The sequence below is a fragment of the Salvelinus fontinalis genome, chromosome 38, assembly GCF_029448725.1.
Source record: "Salvelinus fontinalis isolate EN_2023a chromosome 38, ASM2944872v1, whole genome shotgun sequence".
Taxonomy (NCBI): domain Eukaryota; kingdom Metazoa; phylum Chordata; class Actinopteri; order Salmoniformes; family Salmonidae; genus Salvelinus; species Salvelinus fontinalis.
Window position 1 is genome coordinate 6,668,064 of NC_074702.1, and position 21,940 is coordinate 6,690,003.

Here is a 21,940-nt window from a genome sequence, read left to right on the forward strand (position 1 = left end):
GAGGTTATTTTCCTGACACCACACTCCCAGAGCCCTCACCTCCTCCCTGTAGGCTGTCTCGTCGTTGTTGGTAATAAAGCCTACCACTGTAGTGTCGTCTGCAAACTTGATTATTGAGTTGGAGGCGTGCGTGGCCACGCAGTCATGGGTGAACAGGGAGTACAGGAGAGGGCTGAGAATGCACCCTTGTGGGGCCCCAGTGTTGAGGATCAGTGGGGTGGAGATGTTGTTTCCTACCCTCAGAATTAGAGAATAAAGAATAAAAAATATATAATTATTTGAAGTCCAACTTCTGTCAGATAAGAGCAAATAATTATATATTTTTTATTACTGAGCAAATTCTGATTTCCCAACTGGCTCTATTCTATTTATGAGGTGATGTTTGGCAAACAGAATAGAGCCCGGTAGAGGTGAGTAATATGGCGTAATAAACACACATACATTTGTACCTAATTTCCCCTTTTCCTCCTTCCTCCTGCTGTTCTCTTCATTTCCTGCCCTGCACCTCGACTGCTGCAGGATGTACGTCTTTTCATACTCACAACCCTAAGCACAGTGTCTTTGCAAAACACACACACACACACACACACACACACACACACACACACACACACACACACACACACACACACACACACACACACACACACACACACACACACACACACACACACACACACACACACACACACACACAAATGGTAAGCAAAGGAGGATATCTTACTATTGTATAATGTGTGTGTGACACAGAGAGACAGAGATAGAGAGCAAGGACTCAGATGCAATATCTTATATCAATATTTAAATAAAATAAAATAAATGTTAAATAAAAAAATAAAAACGTTCCCATAGGCACTCATCAGTGTGACCACAAGCACCTCCACTGGTTCCTGTTAGTCTACTGGTTCATCCAGGGGTTGTATTTGGGACTTGATGGGTAGTAGAAGACACTTTACTTTTCCCTGATTGAATTATATTCCCACGGTGTGCCATTCAATTGAACCTTTGGACACATCCTCCCACAGCTATGTAAACCTTGGGTGATGATATTCCACAAAACAGTGAGTCACTTCCATGCCTCATCATTGTGTGATTCCCTGAAGTATGAGTGATATGGGGCTGAATGGGGAGGAAGATGAGAGATAGTTTCTCCTGTCCCACAGCAAACCGGTCTTCCTACAGCAGCGGGCAGAATTCTGATTACCTAGATCCAGGATTTCCTCAAAGTCCCCTTTCAAGAAGGACTGATCCAAATTAGCAAGAGGAACTGAGTGTTAGACCCCACAGGCAGTGGACAAAGCATGTCCTAGAGAGCGACTGACTTGCCTGACAGCATTCCCAAAAAGGGAGGAATTGTAGCCAATTTCTTACGCCCATAGTATTGTACAGGAATGACACGAACCTGAGGGAGAGACAGAGAGAAGATCTCTCATTAATGTAGCCTAATTATTTGTATTTTATTTATTTAACTAGGCAAGTCAGTTAAGAACAAATTCTTATTTACAATGACGGCCTGCCCGGACGACGCTGGGCCAATTGTGCGCCACCCTATGGGACTCCCAATCACGGCTGGATGTGATACAGCCTGGATTCGAACCAGGTTACTGTAGTGAACCAGGTTACTGTAGTGACGCCTCTTGCACTGAGATGCAGTGCCTTAGACCGCTGCGCCACTCGGGAGCCCTTTATGCTACATACTTGTAACAAAAACCTTGTATCAAAAACATTAGTTATTGATTGTTTGATTTTGTGTGCACTTGATGTGGACCCTATACCCCGTCATTCTCCCTCCGTAAAACACTCCCTAATAAAATACCGCGTCACTTCCTTGCCAATCCCTTAGAAAAATAAATATTAGAAAGGGCGAACGACGCTGGGAAAGAGCGAGAAGAAGCCAGAAGAGAAGATAAAGAAGAAAAGACCGATGAAAAGAGGGATAGTGAGGCGGGAGGAAGCGAAACACGAGCGTAATCAAAGTAAGTTCCCCATACTTTTTCTGTTTTGAAAACACTCCACTCAGAAACTTGATCCGCGGAGCGCAAGTTTTGCCCTTTTCCTCCGCATTGACACCACTCGTTATGGCCTTCCATAGACTACTACTGCTAGGCAATCTATATGATACGTTTTTGAGTTCAATTCGCAGACATAAGCTATTTGTTGAAATGGGGTCCCGAGCTATGGCTGGCAGTAAGTTTGACATAATGTAGCCTGTCTTGCCGCATAAAAGCGATCAGTTTTATGAGGAGTTGTTGATTTTGTTTTGATGAGGCATATCACTTGCAAGGACAAGGGGACTCACATAGGGTCTAATGAACTTTCAACCGCTTACTGTTTAATCCTCTGATGAAAGTTATTAATAAATAGTAAACAAATGACAGTAATGTCAGACTGCTTTTTAAATGTAGGCTACCTCATTGTCTTTAAAAGCTCAGTAACACCGGTTTGAGCCCATTTTCAATATAGTTTTAAATTCAATGCAATAGGGAATCATTGTAATTGCTTTTAGTATTGCCCTAGATAGTGTTTGTATATGTCTTTAAAGTATCCTACCCGGAGGGAAGGAATCCAGGCAGAAGTATGTTTCACTTGCAAGTCACAGCATGGCCTTGGCATAAATATCAATGCCAAACGACTAGTTGGTTTCTCACACTATTGCACAACAGTGATGTTTTTAGGTAGGCCTGTCATAACAGGTCACTGTATATAAGACCATAGAAGTCTGCCCTGTACAGTGACACTAATCAAGGGAAATGGCCCCTCAGTGACAGCTTGGCTCTGGGCCCCTCATATTCACTTACTCTCTGTTATCTATGTTGACAGTCTAGAATGGACTTCTCTGTTCACTGTAGGTTTATATACTGGCAAAATACCTTTTTGTGAAGGTATTTTATTTCTGTTATGTGTCTTCTAAATAGGTTTATTGAGTTGATATTTGTCTCACACTGACTGAACTTGGCTCAGTGTCCGCATAAATAGATCACGTCAAAGTAAGAACATCGAGGTAGTTTGTTAGTTTCATTTAGTCTGCCAGTGTGTTTTCTGATGCATAGAAGATCATGTTTCTGCTTGATGTGTTGTCTCATCCAACTGGTTTTATTTTCTCCACGTCTTTGGCCTCTTTCTTTCTTTCTGTCACTCTTTCATTTTTTCCCATGCTCTCTTCTCTACACCACTTTTTCTCTCCCTCTGTACCCCATTCTCTCTCTCTCTCTTGCCTCCTTTCTCCATAATTCTTTCTCCCTCTCTCAGCTGTCATGCCACTCCACAAGTCGTCCCACAAGGCACCTCGCCTGGACCCCACCATGATCTCAGCTCCGCTGGGGGACTTCCGCCACACCATGCACATCGGGAGGGGCGGAGATGCTTTCGGTGACACCTCCTTCCTGGCTACTGTCGGCCCCAGCCCTGACCCTGGGTCTCCGGGTGCCACGGCAACAAACGACTCAATGGCGCCCGTTGATTCTGAGATGCCACTTAACCACACCGATGATGTCACGGATGGCTTCGGAAGCCCACTGAACAGTGAGCTTCAGCATTCCGAGTCGGTGTCGTCTTTCACACTCGATATGGATTTCGACCTGGGCCCATCCATCATGGGTGATGTGCTGGGGGTGATGGATGGACTGGGGCTGGACTCAGACTGGACTAGGACTCACGCTAATGAGGAAGATGTCTTCAGTCCAAGCAAAAGTCTTGTCGTTGAAGTGGAGAATTTTAAAATGGCGTCGGAGGATCAGTCTGTCAGCATAAGGAACGAGCTGAATGAGAAGAAGCTTTTAGGGATCGAGGGAGATGAGGTGGGAGATGGAAGGATAATAGAGGGGACTGGAGGGATCAAGGCCAAAGGCCAGAGGCCGAAGGTGAGATTCAGCGACAAACGAGAGGAGATCATTCGCCAAGCGTCGGAGGAGGAAGGTCAGGGGTTAGATGTTGAGGAAGAGTGTGTGAGTCCCACCGAGGAAGATCGAGAGAGAGGGAACAACGTCATCAGCGTGTCAATCGCGGGAATAGAGGTACAGCCCACCAATCACAGGGCGGATTCACCTTCCAGTCCCGCCTCCTCACACAGCTCAGAGTATGAGGGTGTCACCCCATTGGACAGGAGGAGGGTTGACAACTGTCACTCAGAGACTGATTCTGAGGAAGGGGGAGACAATGGACGGGGCTACACATTTGAAGATGAGTTTGATGATGAAATCGGCCTATAAGAGTGCTACGGGGCATCTTACGTCAATCAATCAGAGGAGAAAATGGTTCCTCGTTGGGTTGTGAACTATGTACAGTTTACTTCCTCTATGCATTGTTCTGTAAATTATCATTCAAAAGGGAGGTTTAAGAAAAGCTAAGTATTTCAGAATAACAGCTGGATATTTGAAGAGTCTCTGTTGAAATGTTTTTGGGACCAAATTGCTCCTTTGGATCCTCAGTCATAGACATGCAGTTACTAAACAGTTACTACAGGAATCCGTTTCATTGAATCAATCTTATAAGCGCCAATTAATGGACAGAAAAAATTTGACCTTTGAAATAGCCACCTAGTATTGACATCAGATTTGAAATGTTACATTTTTAACAGACACTGTACTTCAATTTATTATGTCTCAATTCAAAATACACAAAGAATAGCCTAGTATTGTTTTAGGCCAAGCAGTTTTTCAGTGAATAAATAGCCTAGTTTGCAGCACTTTAATTCATTTCAAGAAACTGGAAGCTTTACTGTTAAATCAGTGCTCAGTAAAAGATAATGACAGTTTTTTTAAATGAAAATGATTAAGGCAAGTGGAAATGTTTTAACAAACATGTTTCAGTTTTTACCAGGTCAAAGGTGTTTAAGAGAAAGTGCATATGATACAGAAAGACTAGTATCTTATGCTGAAGGTGCCTTAAAGGGAGTTGTATTGTTCATATCCCTGTGCTTTAACTCACTATAGCCATGTCTTCCTCCTTTATGTTGTATTTTCATATCATGTATTGCTCAGAGCAAATTGCTTTGTTGTCCGTTTTGCATTGCGTCTTAATGCTCTTTAGAAACAAACTAAATGAACCAGCCTTTTTAGGCCACCTGTTTCTCCACCTAATTAATGGAGTTTTTTTTCCTGAGCGATTTTATTGTTAAATGCCACTGGGTTGTTCTACGAAATGAGTCCTTTTTAGGTAGTGTAACGTGGTTAAAAATATATATATTTGAGCACATTTTCAACTTAAAAAAACATGTTTTCCCATCTCAAGAGGTTCATTTTTTTTTAAATACTATAACTGCCAAATAAAGTAACAGGGTTGACTGTAACAGGGTTAATGATTTAATCTTAAATCAGTCACAAATCCCCTTGTGACAAGGGGAATGTTAGCTTGTTGCGTGCAACAGGGAGGGGCAATTGAATGCAAGGTTCAAAACATTATATTAAATTAAACATTATTAGCCTGTAGCAATGAGTAGCAGGGGTGAGGAGTTAAAGCTCGACCCACTCAGTTTTCCACCACAACACCAGAAAATGTCCAAAAAGAGTAGAACCAGCTCACCTGCGTTTGCACTATGATTCATGATATTAAGACAAGTTGGGTTCACGTAACAGGGTTGACCTTAAAATGAGGGACTTTGCTTTATTTTTAAATGTTTTTTTTTTACCTTAATGAATCACTAATCTTGTGAAAAAAAAAAAATATTCAGAAATGACTGTCAAAGCAACAGAATAACTAGGGTTTTACAATTTTGGGGAGAAGCGGATTAAAATCTTCTGAGAAGTCAGTGCACAGAGGGACATGTCAATGCTGAATTTTATTCATATAAAAAAAATCTGATTTATAGAATTTTCCATGTGGTCTACTTCATTTAATATAACAGGCTTTTAAAATCCAATATTGGTGCACAATTTCTACTTAAAATATCAAAGGATGCAAAAGCAACTCATTTCATGGAACAACCCTACTCCGTTTATGGATACCTCATTTTAAGAATTTCCTCTTATTTAGAGCTTTAATATCTTTGGTGTTTTTATGAAATAAATCTATCATTTCTATTTTTTTTTTACTGTGAACTGTTCACATTCCAATATTTAATTTCTCAAGTCAGAATTTTTCTGACCTAAATTACATGCAATGTAGGCCTATTTTTATTTTAATGCATTTAGCCTGTGTAGTCAAATTACAAAAGTTATTTGTCAGTGGTTGTTAAAAACAATACTATCTCTGGAATTGATGTGCTTCATCTCATGTTTTGAATTTCAGTTGCAAAGCATGTATGACCTTATATTTAATGCGTCTTTTGGACCAACATTGTACAAGGGGGTTGGGTTAAATGCGGAAGACACATTTCAGTTGAATGATTTCAGGGGTACAACTGACTAGGTATCCCCTTTCCTCTTACAAGTAATGCTGTAAGGAGAAGAGGAGGGGGTCTGGAAAGAAATGCCTCTGGACATGTTCTTTATCTTGTGATGGACCCTCTTGGATATGCTGGTTACTTCAATAAACATATTTCCTTATAGTGTAATGTTTCAGAAAAGTGTTTCCTTGTGTCAGTGTACTCTTTAACTTATGTGGAAAGATGGCAGGAATATGAATGCGAGAATACACTCTCCCACGTCTGTATTTGGACAGGGATGCCAACCTTTAAAATGTGGCTATATTCTCCAGCATTTTGGATTTGAGATAATGTTTCATATGAGATGACAGGACAGAATGTCCCCTTTTTATTTGAGGGTATTTTACTGTTTAGAAATGAAAGCACTTTATAGATCTAGTTCCTCCCCCCCATTTGAAGATGTCAAGCATTTGGACAAATGTCACTTCTAGTCTACCAAAGTAGTCAAAAGTTTCATATTTGGTCCCAAATTCCTAGCACATATTGACTACATCAAAATTGTAACTACAAATTCATCGGATGCATTTGCAGTTTGTTTTGTTTATGTTTTGCCCAATAGAAACTGAATGATGACTTGAGTAATTTTCTAAGTGAGTAGATACAATGTTTCTGAACACTTCTAAATAATTCCTGATAATACCATGATTAAGAAAAATCATGAATAATGAGTGAGAAAGTTAGGCTCCAACAAAGCATGCAAACCTGTCACCATTACCAATAATGGGGGAGATGAGCATTTTTGGGGGGGGTATGATATTTATCCCTCTAACTTTCTCACTCATCATTCACAAATCATTTATGATTATCTATAATAGTAGCATTCTTATTCATGTAGGTGTTCACAAACACCTATTCTTACGATAAAAGTGTCTCAAATGACAGTACATTATTCACCATTCACTTCCTATTGGACAAACATCAACCGAAACACAACCAAAACAAGCTGTAAATAGACCCCTTTCTGTGCTTACAAATATTGCCGCATAAGGGCGCTGTGCGCAAGCTGTGCAAATTGGTGGCAGAACAAGGGGGAGTTCTTATAGAACACCAGCAAAAAATTCTAGCCAACAACTGCTGCATCCAAAATTAGTTATTTTGCAATGATCCCAACCCAAATATTACCTTAACGACTGTTCAAGCAAGGTTCAAAACGTAATTGTAAGCGTATGAGAACCCCAAAAAGTGATTTTGTTTATAAGTAATAAAAACGTAAATCTAGGGTATGTCGAATGGGCAGATGGCAATGGCTTTTTTATTGCCGCCAAGAGTAGCGCGCATCTGTGTATGACGCCAGTGTGTCGTGTACTGGAAAAGGGTCTATGCATCCAAGAAGTTTGTAGTCACAAGCTTGATGTAGTTAGTGGTCATGTCAGAATACCCATACTTGTGTCCTAATAAGCAGTGGACTAAAGTCGTTTTTTGGGGTATCTGTACTTTACTATTTATATTTTTGACAACTTTTACTGTATTACATTCCTAATGCAAATAATTAACTTTTTACTCCATACATTTTCCCTGACACCCAAAAGTACTCGTTACATTTTGAATGCTTGGCAGGACAAGAAAATTATCCAATTCAAACACTTATCAAGAGAACATCCCTGGTCATCCTGGTACCTCCTCTGATCTGGCAGACTCACTAAATGCAAATCGAGTATTCTTTAAATGTGCAAATGTCATACTCATTTCGGCTTTGACAACAGCTGATAATCAATAGGGATGTGCTACCGAAATTAGTCAATAATGCGAAACCATGCAGTCCAGCATGACGCATTCTCAGTATGCGAAAATAGAACGTTTTATATTATGTGAATTTTCTTAAATCGTGTATGGTTTAAATGCCAGGATGTTATGCTAATTTTGGTTCTTCATATCGTAGAATTCGATGCACACTTTTCCACAATGCATTGGAAGAGGTGGGCTGCGAGTGATAAGCCCCTAGCTCTCTTCCAACAAAACTAGGCTATCGTTAATTGGGAACCCAACTGTCCACGTTTTATGTGCAATAGGCATTTGATTTGAAAATTTTTAACGTTTGTGTGTACTACTAGGCTGTTAGATTTCATTATTATATGTTACAGCACTTTGTTGAAATGGAACCAAATTAGTTTGTCTTCAGTCCTTAAATAGGATAGATGAGCTATATGGTCTAGTATAGTGTAGGTCAAATGTGATACTCTTCCTATAACCAGCCTGAGTAGGCCTATAACTCCATTCCCATTTTATTCAGAGTTTAGAGAAATGAATGGAATTGGAATTGAACTATTATCAGGCTGGTTAATGTAATGCATGTCTGTTGAATTTAGAAAAAATCCACCCACTCTGCCCCGCCCCACCTACTCAGCCAATCAGGAGCCGCTACTGAGTTGCAGCTGTGGCATACTGCATACTAAATGGTGCATGCTAAATAGAATGCGATGGTGAGGGAATAGTATGGAGTTTAAGTATGTAGTATGCTATTATGGGTATTTGGAGAAGACCACTGTGTGTCCTATGTTGCTCTGTCTGTATGCTGTCTTGCTTGTCCTATGTTGCTCTGTCTGTATGCTGTCTTGCTTGTCCTATGTTGCTCTGCGTGTGCTCACTGCTCAATGATTGTCTATATTGTAATTGTTTTTAATAACCTGCCCAGGGACTCCGGTTGAAAATTAGCCGGCTGGCTAAAACCGGCACTTTTACTGAAACGTTGATTAATGTGCACTGTCCCTGTAAAAATAAAATAAACTCAACATATACAGCTCTGGTAAAAATTAAGACACACTGAAAAAATTATCAGTTTCACTATTTATAGGTATGTTTTTGAGTAAAATGTTTGTTTTATTCTATAAACTACTGACAACAGTTCTCCCAAATTGGTCCTCCATCCACACCTTGATTGACCTGGCTGTGTGGCATGGAGCATTGTCCTGCTGGAAAAAACAATCCTCAGAGTTGGGGAACATTGTCAGAGCAGAAAGAGGCACGTTTTCTTCCAGGACAACCTTGTACATGGCTTGATTCATGCATCCTTCACAAAGACAAATCTGCCCGATTCCAGCCTTGCTGAAGCACCCCCAGATCATCACCGATCCTCCACCAAATTTCACAGCGTGTGCGAGACCTGGAGAGGCCTACGAGCCAGTGTCTCGCACCCACTGTGAAATTTGGTGGAGTATTGGTGATGCGAGGATTGGTTTCTGAGGATTGGTTTTTCCAGCAGGACGATGCTCCATGCCACACAGCCAGGTCAATCAAGGTGTGGATGGAGGATCACCAGGTCAAGAATGTGATCAAGAGGAAGATGGATGGTCACAAGCCATCAAATAAAGCCAATCTGCTTGAATTTTTGCGCCAGGAGTGGCATAACGTCACCCAATATCAATGTGAAAGACTGGTGGAGAGCATGCCAAGACGCAGGAAAGCTGTGATTGAAAATCAGGGTTATACCATCAAATATTGATTTCTGAATTCTTCCTAAGTTAAAACATTAGTATGGTGTTTAAAAATGAATACAAACTGGTTTTCTTTGCATTGTTCGAGGTCTGACAACACTGCATCTTTTGTTATGTTGACCAGTTGTCATTTTCTGCAAATAAATGCTCTAAATGACAATATTTATATTTGGGAGAAATGTCAGTAGTTTATAGAATAAAACTAAAATGTTCATTTTACACAAACACATATATATAAATAGTAAAACCAGTGACACTGATCATTTTTGGTCTCTTAATTCTTTCCACAGCTGTATATAAAAATACCCTCAAATAAAAGGTGACACTGTACTAAACCTTTTGATCTAAAAGCAAAATGTAATTTTAGCATCACTCTACAAATACAGACATAGGGGGGTGTACATCAATGGAAATGAATAGCTCATGATCTCATTCCTTCATATCAAACAACAGGCATTTTGTTGGTCATCAAAAAGAAGGACCAAGGCACTCTTCATATAATTAATTAAAATGCCTTTATTAGTATGGCATGTTCAATAGAAACAAAGTTTTTTTTAAACCGACGCGTTTCGGCTGCATGGCCTTCGTCAGGGAGTACAGAAAAGGGAGAATACAATGTCCTCTTTTGAAAGGCTTTTCCAATTAGCCCTAATTAGAAGAGGGAGTGGTTACCAAATTGGACACACCTAGTAAGCAATAATATACACATGAAAAGGTGAAATACTGTAGCTATGTTATCGTAAGCATACAACTCCAAGCTAGAAGTATCAGAACACTTAGAAAGGTAGTTCTAACCTTAAATATGACTGGGAGAAGTGTCTAGAATACGAAAGCAATATATTCCATAGTACACTAGAACACAGCAAAACATGAACAACATTCTAAACATAGCTGAGGGCAATTGAGCAAAATGTCCACTAGATGACAGCAAATGGACCCATCACGACCCTACAGGAAGGGTGAGAAATCCATATCTTCATTTAAACCAGGGTATTTAGTGGCCTGTAGTTTGTAAATCCAAAAACTTTCTCTTTGGTTTAACTGTTTAAGACGGTCCCCTTTTCTAATAGAGGCCGGAACATGATCAATACCCATAGCTTGTAGGGAGGCAGGGTTGCCATGGTGTAAGGACTTGTAGTGCCTTGCCATGGGGTAGTCTCCATTGCCTACCCGTATGGCGTACTTGTGTTCCGCCAAGCGATCTTGAAGGCATCTCTTTGTCCGTCCAATGTAGAACACCTTGCACTGTGGACATTCCAATCTATAGATGACATGAGTGGTTTTGCAGTTAATGAAATGCTTGACGTAATACTCCATTTTGGAAGCTGTGTCAACAAAATACTTTTTCTGTGCAATATTTCTGCAATGGTTGCACTGGTTACATTTAAAAGAGCCCTTGGGTTTGTGGTCAAGCCAAGTTTTTTGAGAGTCACCCGGAAGATAACTGTGGACTAATTTGTCATTTAGGGTAGGACATCTCTTAAAGCTTATGACTGGTGGTTCAGGAAAGACTTGGCGTAGTAGCGTATCACTTTGGATGATACCCCAATTCTTTTTAATGATTCTTTTAATGTTCTCTGCTTCAGTGCTGTATTTTGTAACAAAATACACTCTCTCTGATGTATCACGAGGCACTCCTCTTCGTAACAAGTTCTCTCTGTCAAGTAATCCAGCCCTTATACCTGCATCTTTCAGGACCTGAACACTGTAGCCCCGATTCAAAAAGTGATTCTCCAATTCAGCAGATTTGACACTGTAGTCTGTTTCCTGATCGCAAAATCTGCGGACTCTTTGGAATTGGCCATATGGAATATTCTCTTTTAGCCTTTTGGGGTGAAAGCTGTCTGCCCTCAGAATGGTATTCCCATCTGTAGGCTTCCTAAAGATTGATGTGTGCAAACAATCTTTGTCATTTTTACTAATGTCGAGGTCCAAAAAATGAATGTTATCCTTGCTGTATTCCATAGTTAGTTTGATGTTAGGGTTAATGCTGTTAAGGTATTGGTGGAAGGAAATAAGTTAATCTTCTGAGCCGGACCAAAACAGGCAAACATTATCAATATAGCGTCCCCACCATATAATCTGGTCAAAGAAATGGTTATTAGAAGGATCCAAAATGAAGTCATTTTCCCATTTACCCAAGTACAAACCAGTGTAGGAAGGGCTGTAGCAAGCTCCCATGGCACATCCTTTGACCTGTTTAAAAATACGGTCCTGAAAGATAAAGATGTTATGATTAAGAGTCAATTTAGTCAGTGATACAATGAATTCTGTAGGAGGCATCTGAGTTTCAGGCCGGGTACTCAAGAAATGGTGCATCGCTGCCAAACCTTGTTGATGCTCAATGGTGGTGTATAGAGACTCCACATCCATGGTGACTAAAAAGGAAGCTGTACCTATATTGTTCAATTCCTTAATTTTGTTCAACACATCTGTGGTATCTTGAAGATAGCCCGGGAGTGACGTCAGAAAAGGCTTAATAAAGTAATCAATGTACTTAGAGATGGGTTCTGTCAGACTTTCATTACCACTAATGACTGGTCTGCCTGGGGGATTTTCAAGATTTTTGTGGATTTTTGGAAGGTAAAAAGAAGCCATACGCAGACTGAAATTGAAAATACATTTGAACTCATTGTCTGAAATGTAGCCATTCTCCTTAGCTTCTGTGAGGATCCCTTTCAATTCAGTTTTTAGGTCCTCTGTAGGGTTGAATGTAAGAGATTGGTAGAATTCGTCATTGTCTAATTGACGGTAGGCTTCTGTCACATATTTGTCTTTACTCCACACTACTGTAGCGCCACCTTGTCTGCTTTTTTTAACCACAATCTGTCCATTTTTGGACAATGATTCAACTGCATCCCTCTCTGTCTTAGAAAGATTACGTTGTGTTTGGTTGGAATCAATTTTACCCTTAAACAGATTCTCCACATCAAAATTAACTTTCTTGGCAAATGTATTTAGTGTGGCATTCTGAACGATGGGACAAAAAGTGGACTTGGGCTTAAAAGGTGTTTTTGAGGGAACAGAAACTGCCTGACCTGAGACACTGGCGTCTGTAGTTGGAGAGATGTTTTGCTTGTACCAGGCCTTCAGATGTAGATTCCTGTAGAAACGAAATAGGTCAATCTTTGTATTAAATTCATTAGTTGAGCATGTGTCTGAAAAGGACAGTGCTTTAGACAAGACCCTTATGCAACCATCAGAAAGGGGTTCTCCAGAAATGTTGATCACAGCCTTGTTCTGGTCCTGCTCCGTGTGGTTGGATAGTCTTGATCCCCCCCCCCCCCCCCCCGTGTTGGCCTCTTCCGCGTCCTCTCCCTCTCTTGTTGAGGAATCTGCGTGACTCCTCTTCCTGATCTAATATATCTTGGGAGGAGCTGGCCTCTGAGCGTCTGGGGTGATCCTCATCGTCACTGCTTGTGAAGTTGAAAAAAACAGATCTAGGCTTCCTTCTCTGCAGTTGTGATTCTGAATTCTTGCGTGTTGGTCTTCTCCAGGCAAAGACCTTGCCATCTCTATAATCTACTTCATCTCTTCTAAATTTTCTTAGCTTGTCTTGCTTTAATGTCAGAGTGAATGTGTCTACGTTATCTTTCAAGATCTCATCACATTGTGCTTTGTTAGAATTGTCACAGTTCTGTAATTTTCCTTTTTACTTCAATTTCTGTTTGGACTACTTCTGTCCTTTTTAGAATCTTCTATTAGAAGTAGCATTAGGTCAAAAGAACACTTGTTGAGAATAGCCTCCCATTTATCTCTAAATTAAGTTTTACCTTGTGCTCCATTAGCTGGAAACTTCATAATACGGAGTCCTCTGGGGATTAGGCCTTTCCTCCAATAATCAGACAAGGTGATAGAATTGAGGTCAAGTTTAGTATCTTTCTCCATAAGGTGTTGCAAGTCTCTGTAAGCCTTGTTTAAGTCCATTCCAGTATTCTCTGTGGCCGTCATCTCATCTAGCAATGAGGTAGTGGTAATAATCCTTTGGCCCTCTTCATGGGAATAGGACAATCTTGTAGCTTCTTGGGTAAAATCCATAGTTTTGAGTTGTGAAATGTCCTCAAAAAACAACTGTGGAGCTGCTTCCTCTAAGCACCACCCAAGTGTTGTTTAACTAGTAGAAAGAGGAGGAAGGGAAGCACTACTAAGGTACACTATAGTATATTTTGGTAGAAGGTGCTCTTTGGTAAAAGGGGTAAATTGGTCATCAAAAAGAAAGGAGGACCAAGGCACTCTTCATATAATTAATTAAAATGCCTTTATTAGTATGGCATTTTCAATAGAAACAAAGTATTTTTTAAACCGACGCATTTCGGCTACATGGCCTTCGTCAGGGAGTACAAAAAAAGAGAATACAATGTCCTCTTTTGAAAGGCTTTTCCAAAATGAAAGGCATTTTGTTGGGTTGAGAAAAAATATACACCAAAACAGTAATTTGGTAAAGTGTTTTATTTTGAACATGTTGGTACACATGCTACTTGTGAAGGCCAGAAGGAATAACATACATGCACAGTACATGGTAAATGCATGCCAACAGAGCAGTGAGGAGACTGATAAGTAAAAACACAGGCACACACACACTTAGACCCTCTCCCACAGACACACACACACACACACACAACTATACAGAGATGGTCCTGAACACGTTAAAGCCTGACAGAGCAGTAGAGACCATCACTCCAGATATCTGCGGGTGCCAGTGGATTTCCTTGACCTCTGTCTGACCCTGGTGCAGGAACAGCAGCTGGGGGGGCAGGTCCTTCACCCCCTCCACCCTCGCACCCACATCACATGACTCTACCGATAGGTCCCATTGGCTGACCACGTCGTCCGCTCCAGAGGCGGCGAACACACTGGAGTCCACAGGGTTCCATTCTACTGATGTCACTGGCGCGCTGTGCTGCTTGAAGTTAGCCACCGGCCGGCCCGACTGAAAGCACAGGTAGATAATATTACGGTTTAGCATCATCTCTCCTCACTTCTGTTGTGAGCATTCTGGTTTAGAATAACTGCATAATCATGTCTAAGATCTGCCTTGTCAAACACATACTGACCCCAGACCAGTCCTATGTGCAACCTCCCAAGTTAAGGGTTCTAAAGCGCAATACGAGTCAGACCATGTACCCACTGTTGATTTGGTGCTCCTCCAGCACATCAGAGTAATATCAAATCTCTAAACCTCGAAGCTCTAAAAATAATAATAATAATAATAATAATAAATTTAAAAAAAGTCCAGTGTGCGTGCGAGAGCCAACTTTCCTCTACATTCCACCCACATCTTGAAATACCATCATACAGGAGAGGACACCGTGGGTGTAGAGAAGGGGCGGGGGTGACAAGAGGACTTATCACACAACGCATCACCAGGGGCAAACTACCTGCCTTCCAGGACACTTACAGCACCCGATGTCACAGGAAGGCCAAAAAGATCATCAAGGACAACAACCACCTGAGCCACTGCCTGTTCACCCCGCTATCATCCAGAAGGTGAGGTCAGTACAGGTGCATCAAAGCAGGGACCGAGAGACTGAAAAACAGCTTCTATCTCAAGGCCATCAGACTGTTAAACAGCCATCACTAACATTGAGTAGCTGCTGCCAACATACTGACTCAAATCTCTAGCCACTTAATAATAAAAAATTGTATGTAATAAATGTATCACTTGTCACTTTAAACAATGCCACTTTATATAATGTTTACATAACCTACATTACTCATCTCATATGTATATACTGTACTCTATACCATCTACTGCATCTTGCCTATGCTGCACGGACATCGCCCATCCATATATTTATATATTTTCTTATCATTCCTTTACACTTGTGTGTGTATATAAGGTAGTTGTGAAATTGTTAGATATTACTGCACGGTCGGAACTAGTAGCATAAGCATTTCGCTACACTCGCATTAACATCTGCTGACCATGTGTATGTGACCAATGACATTTGATTTGATTATTGTCCGATGCACAGAAAACACAGGTAGAGATTGATGGCAGTGCGTGACTGTTCAGCAGCAGTGGCGTGCAGTGAGGATTCATCTGTTAGAGTGTTGGGACTGCATCCATTTTAAACCCAAACAAACCAACCCAGGTGGTGCAATAATGATGCAACGATGGTATTTACGGTATTTGCATTGCTTCCATTCCTTTTTATGGGTTTAATATTTTCCAGAAAATCTTTTAAAAAATACCTTTGAGAAAATTGCAACCATCCTGGTATTCCTGTTCAACCCAGAAATGCTATTTAAAGTTACAGCTAATGTAGAAGAAAAGGGTGTGTACATTTGCAAATACTGTGCCAAATCATATGTAAAGAATGCAACAAAGATGCAGAATCATCTGGCCAAGTGTATAAAGTTCCCTCAGCGCTCACAACAAGCAACAGTTGACAAAAGTCCCTCTACTTCTATTCGAGGTGAAGATGATGAATCAGACACCTTATCGATAGCAACAGCTCATGGTCCTCCTGGAATCATGTTTTTTGACTCAATGGAGGAACGTGGTCAGAGAAATGCTGATGAATGTCTTGCTCAAGCTGTGTGTGCAACTGGTTCCCCTCTGATGCTCACAGGCAATGTGGATTGGAAGAGATTTCTGAATGTTCTTCGCCCAGAATACACCCCACCAACCAGACATGCTTTATCTATCATTTGCTGGATGTAGAGTTAAACAGAGTTCAAGTGAAGGTCAAGAAAATCATTGAGAAAGCAGACTATTGTAATCATCTCTGATGGGTGGTTGAATGTTCGTGGGCAAGGAACAATTAACTACAATCAGTATTCTAAAAGAATACAGACACACCGGTCTCTACATTGCAGATGAGCTGAAGGCCGTCTTTGGACCACAGAAGGTATTTGCACTGGTGACAGAAAATACTGTGAACATGAAGGCTGCTTGGTCTAAAGTGGAGGCGTCCTAACCTCACATCACACCCAATGGCTGTGCTGCTCATGCATTGAATCTGCTCCTCAATGACATCATGGCACTGAAAACAATAGATACGCTCTACAAGAGAGCCAAGGAAATGGTTAGGTATGTGAAGGGTCATCAAGTTATGACAGAAATCTACCTCACCAAGCAAAGTGATAAGAATAAGAGCGTCACATTGAAGCTGTCCAGCAACACCCGTTGGGGTGGTGTTGGCATCATGTTTGACAGTCTCCTGGAGGGGAAGGAGTCTCTCCAAGAAATGGCCATATCACAGTCTGCCAATATGGACAGCGTCATCAAGAGGATCCTGCTGGATGATGTATTTTGGGAGAGGGTGGTAACAGCTTGAAACTCCTGAAACCTATAGCAGCAGCCATTGCACGGATTGAGGGAGACAATGCCATCCTGTCTGATGTTCAGACTCTGCTCGCAGATGTAAGAGAAGAAATCCGTACTGCTCTGCCCACTTCACTGTTGCTCCAAGCAGAGGAAACTGCAGTTCTGAAATACATCAAAAAGCATGAAAACTTCTGCCTGAAGCCCATACTCGCCTCAGCGTACATGTTGGACCCCAAGTATGCTGGCAAGAGAAGCCTGTATGGTGCAGAGATCAACAAGGCCTATATGGTGTCATCACTACTGTGTCTCGCCACCGTGGCCTGGTTGAGGGCAAGGTTCTTGGCAGTCTGGCTAAGTACACTTCCAAGCAGGGGCTTTTGGATGGAGATGCAATATGGCAGTCGTGCCAACATATTTCATCAGCCACCTGGTGGAAGGGACTTTGTGGATCTGAGGCTCTTTCCCCTGTTGCCTCCATCATGCTCCAAATCCCACCAACATCTGCCGCCTCAGAGCGCAACTGGTCCTTGTTTGGGAACACACACACCAAAGCACACAACATGCTGACCAATAAAAGGGTTGAAAAATTGGTGCCATCCGGGCAAATTTTGGGCTTTTTGAGCCTGACAACGAACCACCCTCAACAAGGTTGGAAAGTGACAGTGAAGATGAGGCCTCAGAGTCTGATGTTCAAGAAGTGAACATTGATGAGGTCCAGGGAGAATACATGGAAGCCTGAGAGGAAGACAACCAAAGATTTTGTTTCTAGAATATCATTTTACAGATGTACGTTAAACATTTTTGGTTGCAATGGATCATTGGGATCATTCAATATTCCTTTTCTTTTGTTGTTCAGTGAACTCATTTAATTAAAAGTTCAATTCATAACTAAATCATTTAAATTTCTATTGGAAGTATTTAATAATTTACAATTATGTCTACTTATTTTTTATTTTTTTTATTATTTTTTTTACCGTTATTTTACCAGGTAAGTTGACTGAGAACACGTTCTCATTTGCAGCAACGACCTGGGGAATAGTTACAGGGGAGAGGAGGGGGATGAATGAGCCAATTGTAAACTGGGGATTATTAGGTGACCATGATGGTTTGAGGGCCAGATTGGGAATTTAGCCAGGACACCGGGGTTAACACCCCTACTCTTACGATAAGTGCCATGGTATCTTTAATGACCTCAGAGAGTCAGGACACCCGTTTAACGTCCCATCCGAAAGACGGCACCCTACACAGGGCAGTGTCCCCAATCAATTATGATAAGGTAAAAGGTATATGTTTTTGTCTCCATATGATATGGAAAATACACTACTGTTCAAAAGTTGTCACTTAGAAATGTCCTTGTTTTTTAAAGAAAAGCATTTTTTGTCCATTAAAATAACATTAAATTGATCAGAAATACAGTGTAAACATTGTTAATGTTGTAAATGACTATTGTAGCTGGAAACATGATTTTAATGGAATATCTACATAGGCGTACCGAGGCCAATTGTCAGCTTCAGTGAAGAGGCGACTCGGGGATGCTGGCCTTCTAGGCGGAGTTCCTCTGTCCAGTGTCTTAATCTTTTCTTTTTATTGGCCAGTCTGAGATATGGATTTTTATTTGCAACTCTGCCTAGAAGGCCAGCATCAACAAGGACATTTCTAAGTGACCCCAAACTTTTGAACGGTAGTTTATATCCACTGCAAAAATATCTACATTTAAATGGTATTAATATTAATTTCTGTTAATTCCCACGGAAAGTTTCCACCTCTGAATATTCCTTAAAATGTGCAACCCTAGTGGTGACTATTTAAAGTCTGATGGCCTAGAGGGGGAGCAGCTACTTTTCAGTCTCAGCTTTAATGCACCTGTACGGTCTCTGCCTTTAAATGCTAAATAACAAATGTTTTCAAGTGCAACTTCAGCAATGATGGTTTTGGGAAACAGCTCTGAGATTTAATGATGCCCCTACGAAGGTTCTAACGATGAACTTAGCCTTCAGTTTAAAATAAACTTGCCCTGGTTCGTACCATAGGATCAGATAACACTCCCTAAATCCCAACCTTAGACTAATGTCTAGGTCGAGAGGCAAATTAACCCTACTGCAGTTCTTACCTGGAACTGCCTCAAGTCCCAAACTTTCAGAAGTCCGTCGTCCCCGCCGGACAGGAGGAATGGTTCAGTCCTGTTCCAACTGATGACATTGACGTCCGAGGAGTGTGCCTCTTTGGCACAGAGCATGGAGTTGGGTGGGGCTCTGGTGTCCCAGACCCGGATGGACTGATCCACAGAGCAGGACGCAAAAACCTTGGGGGTATGATGAAAAACAGGGAGGAAGAAAAGAGGGAGGAGGAAGAAAAAGAGGACAATGAGACAAAGTTGCAGTTTTAGCTATAATTCTACAACTGACCTCATTTCATGTCTGCTTCAACTGACATTAAAAAAGTCAAAAGTTTCTTTACATCTATTGATATTGTCACTCAGCCTAACATCCCACTGCTTCTCCCATCATACCGTGGCTTCTGTGGGTGACCACTGCAGGTCCTCCACGGACTTGGTATGAGAACTGAAAGGCCGCTGGTCGATCTGCCAGGAAGTCCCTCCCTCCCGTGGTTCCCACACGTGGATGTTCTTTTTGCAGTCGCCACTGACCAGCCGACCTTTTAGACAAAACATACTAATAAATTAGCTTATTATTCTACTCATGTATTCACATTTATTTAGGGACAGTTTCCCAGAACCACATTAAGCCTAGTTCTGTAAAACAAAATCAAATTTATCGTCAAGGTATTTTGATTGAGCCAGTCATTCTCATTAATTTGGGATGGAAGCCAACTTAGTAGACGTCCCCTTATACATAGAACAGTATCTACACAGCGGATGGTGAGGAATATGCACTCTGCTTTAGAGGCACCAAAACATCATACGTGGCAATGGACCGACTCACCGGGTACTTTGGGCGACCAATCAATGGCAAAGCCCTCAGTCATGTGACCCGAGAAACTGAAGAGGGGCGTGGCTTCCTTCTGCTGTTTGACGAAGGTTGACATGGCAGCTGAACTGTGGACGGCTTCCATCTGGGATCGGAGGTCAAATATCTCCACCTGACCTTTCTCTGACCAGACAGCAGCCAATGACTGATCTCCACGATGGGTCACCTGGTGGGAAAACAGACGTTATTATTGAGCCTTTCAAATCACAGTATACTGCTACCTCACAACACACACAGTCCAATCAGGGTGCATGTACAGAAGAACAAACTGAGGGTACAAGAGATATTCAGATACTCTCAGACAATGAGAACAGTTAAACTCACTCGGACTCTGTTGATCCCTCCGTAGTGAGGCATCATGGCCAACTCCATCTGTGGCTTCTTATCTTCATCATCCTCTTCATCACTCTCTCCATCACTGCTCTCGTCCCCCTCCTTCACTTTCTCTGTAGTACCGTGGAGGTTGTGCATGCGTATGAGAAGCAGTCTTAGAGGAAGGAAGGAGGAGAAAAGGTATGGTAGTTTAAGTCAATAGGGCCTGGGCAATGAAGGACTACCAATAGCGGGGAGTGCAAAAAGTATATTCAATGTGAGTATTTGGGGATCCCTTCACATCAGCCTCACAATAGGAAGGCAGTCTGAGGGTATGCTGAGTGTCATTGTTATGGATCGGTGGGTATGACAGCTACCTGTTGCTGAGGGCAGCGTCAGCCTGTGTGCCTGCACAGAGCAGCATAGAGAGGGGATACTGTTCCCTGCCGTCTCCATTCGCATCTCTCAACACGTCGAAGCTCAGGCAAGGAACACCTGTCAGTTTAAAACATTCAAATTAATTTGTTTGATGGGCAATAAAATAACTATATTAGCTAGCTAGCTAGCTGCTGGACCAACCTGTCTGACACTCGTGGTACATGCGGTAAGCCGACCGGTCCATCTCGAGCTCCTCTCCGGGTTGGAGAGGCTGTTTTCCGGGGACATAAACTTGAGTTTCCTGTTCTCCAACCTTTCCCTCTTCTTCCATTTCGTCTTCGTCGCTGCCATCCCCTTCCATTTCCTCCATCTCTCCATCTTCGTTCGGAAGCGTGTCTTCTCTGGGCGCCGACATTTTGAAAGGGGCCAGGCTTTGCTTACTTCCGGTGGATTGGTCACGTGGTTTGTCTGTCGTTCGCTCTGTCTCGCTCATTTACGATAATTCAGCTGATGTGCCCCCTCTATTCCTGACCTCTTTGGCAGACAGTCTGGAATTTTGCCTGACCCTTGCTACTGCCAGTAAAGTCCACTAATTCTATAAACATCTAACCAAGGAAGGAATTACTGTAATCTTATGGATAAACAAAAAGTATTACAAAATCTAAAGTGAACAAGATTTGAAAATAGCTGATTGTGGCCACCCATTTAAGGTGGGTGGGGTTTTGAGCCCCACCTGTTTAGCTAAAATATTTTCCCCCCTGTTTCGCATGTTATTTTGGCATTAATGCGTGTCACATATCAGTTTGCAAACAATGTAAAAAAAAATTATTGGGTTAATAAAGCCGAATACAAACATGGTCTCTTTTTTGCTTTCTTGAGTAAGGCAGATCAGAAACGCAGGTGTCTCAGCGTAGCTCAGTGCTTTGTGTGGTGGAGGGGCAGCCAGAAAATACAGAGCGTAGGAGTTGGTAATCTTCTCTAGTTGTGCCATGATTTGCTCAGTGTTCTGTCACTCATGGGGACACTACATCACCACAAAATCTACAGGGAGAGGTAGAAAGTTCAAGCCCCTTGGGTGCTGCCATAAATTTACATTAAAAGTGCCCATCCAAGAAGACTCAAGGTCATTGGCCACAGATAAGATGACGTAAAATCACATTATATCTACCGTAGCTTTGATTGGACTGATAAAAATCAA

The 21,940-nt window shown here is 41.6% G+C and overlaps 2 protein-coding genes across 2 annotated transcripts; one reads left to right on the plus strand and one right to left on the minus strand.

The window, feature by feature from the left end:
* The first annotated feature begins 1,819 nt into the window (after positions 1-1,819).
* On the plus strand, positions 1,820-6,490 carry LOC129837450 (uncharacterized). Its single transcript, XM_055903614.1, has 2 exons — positions 1,820-1,976; positions 3,250-6,490. The coding sequence occupies exons 1-2, from the start codon at positions 1,925-1,927 to the stop codon at positions 4,206-4,208; spliced, it is 1,011 nt and encodes a 336-aa protein (XP_055759589.1). The 5' UTR covers positions 1,820-1,924; the 3' UTR covers positions 4,209-6,490.
* A 7,736-nt stretch (positions 6,491-14,226) lies between these two features.
* LOC129837479 (glutamate-rich WD repeat-containing protein 1-like) lies at positions 14,227-21,209 on the minus strand. The gene is made up of 7 exons (XM_055903674.1): positions 20,944-21,209; positions 20,742-20,859; positions 20,377-20,539; positions 20,008-20,218; positions 19,575-19,720; positions 19,176-19,367; positions 14,227-14,722 (listed from the first exon to the last, which is right to left on the minus strand). Exons 1-7 carry the CDS (start codon positions 21,155-21,157, stop codon positions 14,414-14,416), a joined length of 1,353 nt encoding a protein of 450 aa, XP_055759649.1. The 5' UTR covers positions 21,158-21,209; the 3' UTR covers positions 14,227-14,413.
* Positions 21,210-21,940: the final 731 nt, after the last annotated feature.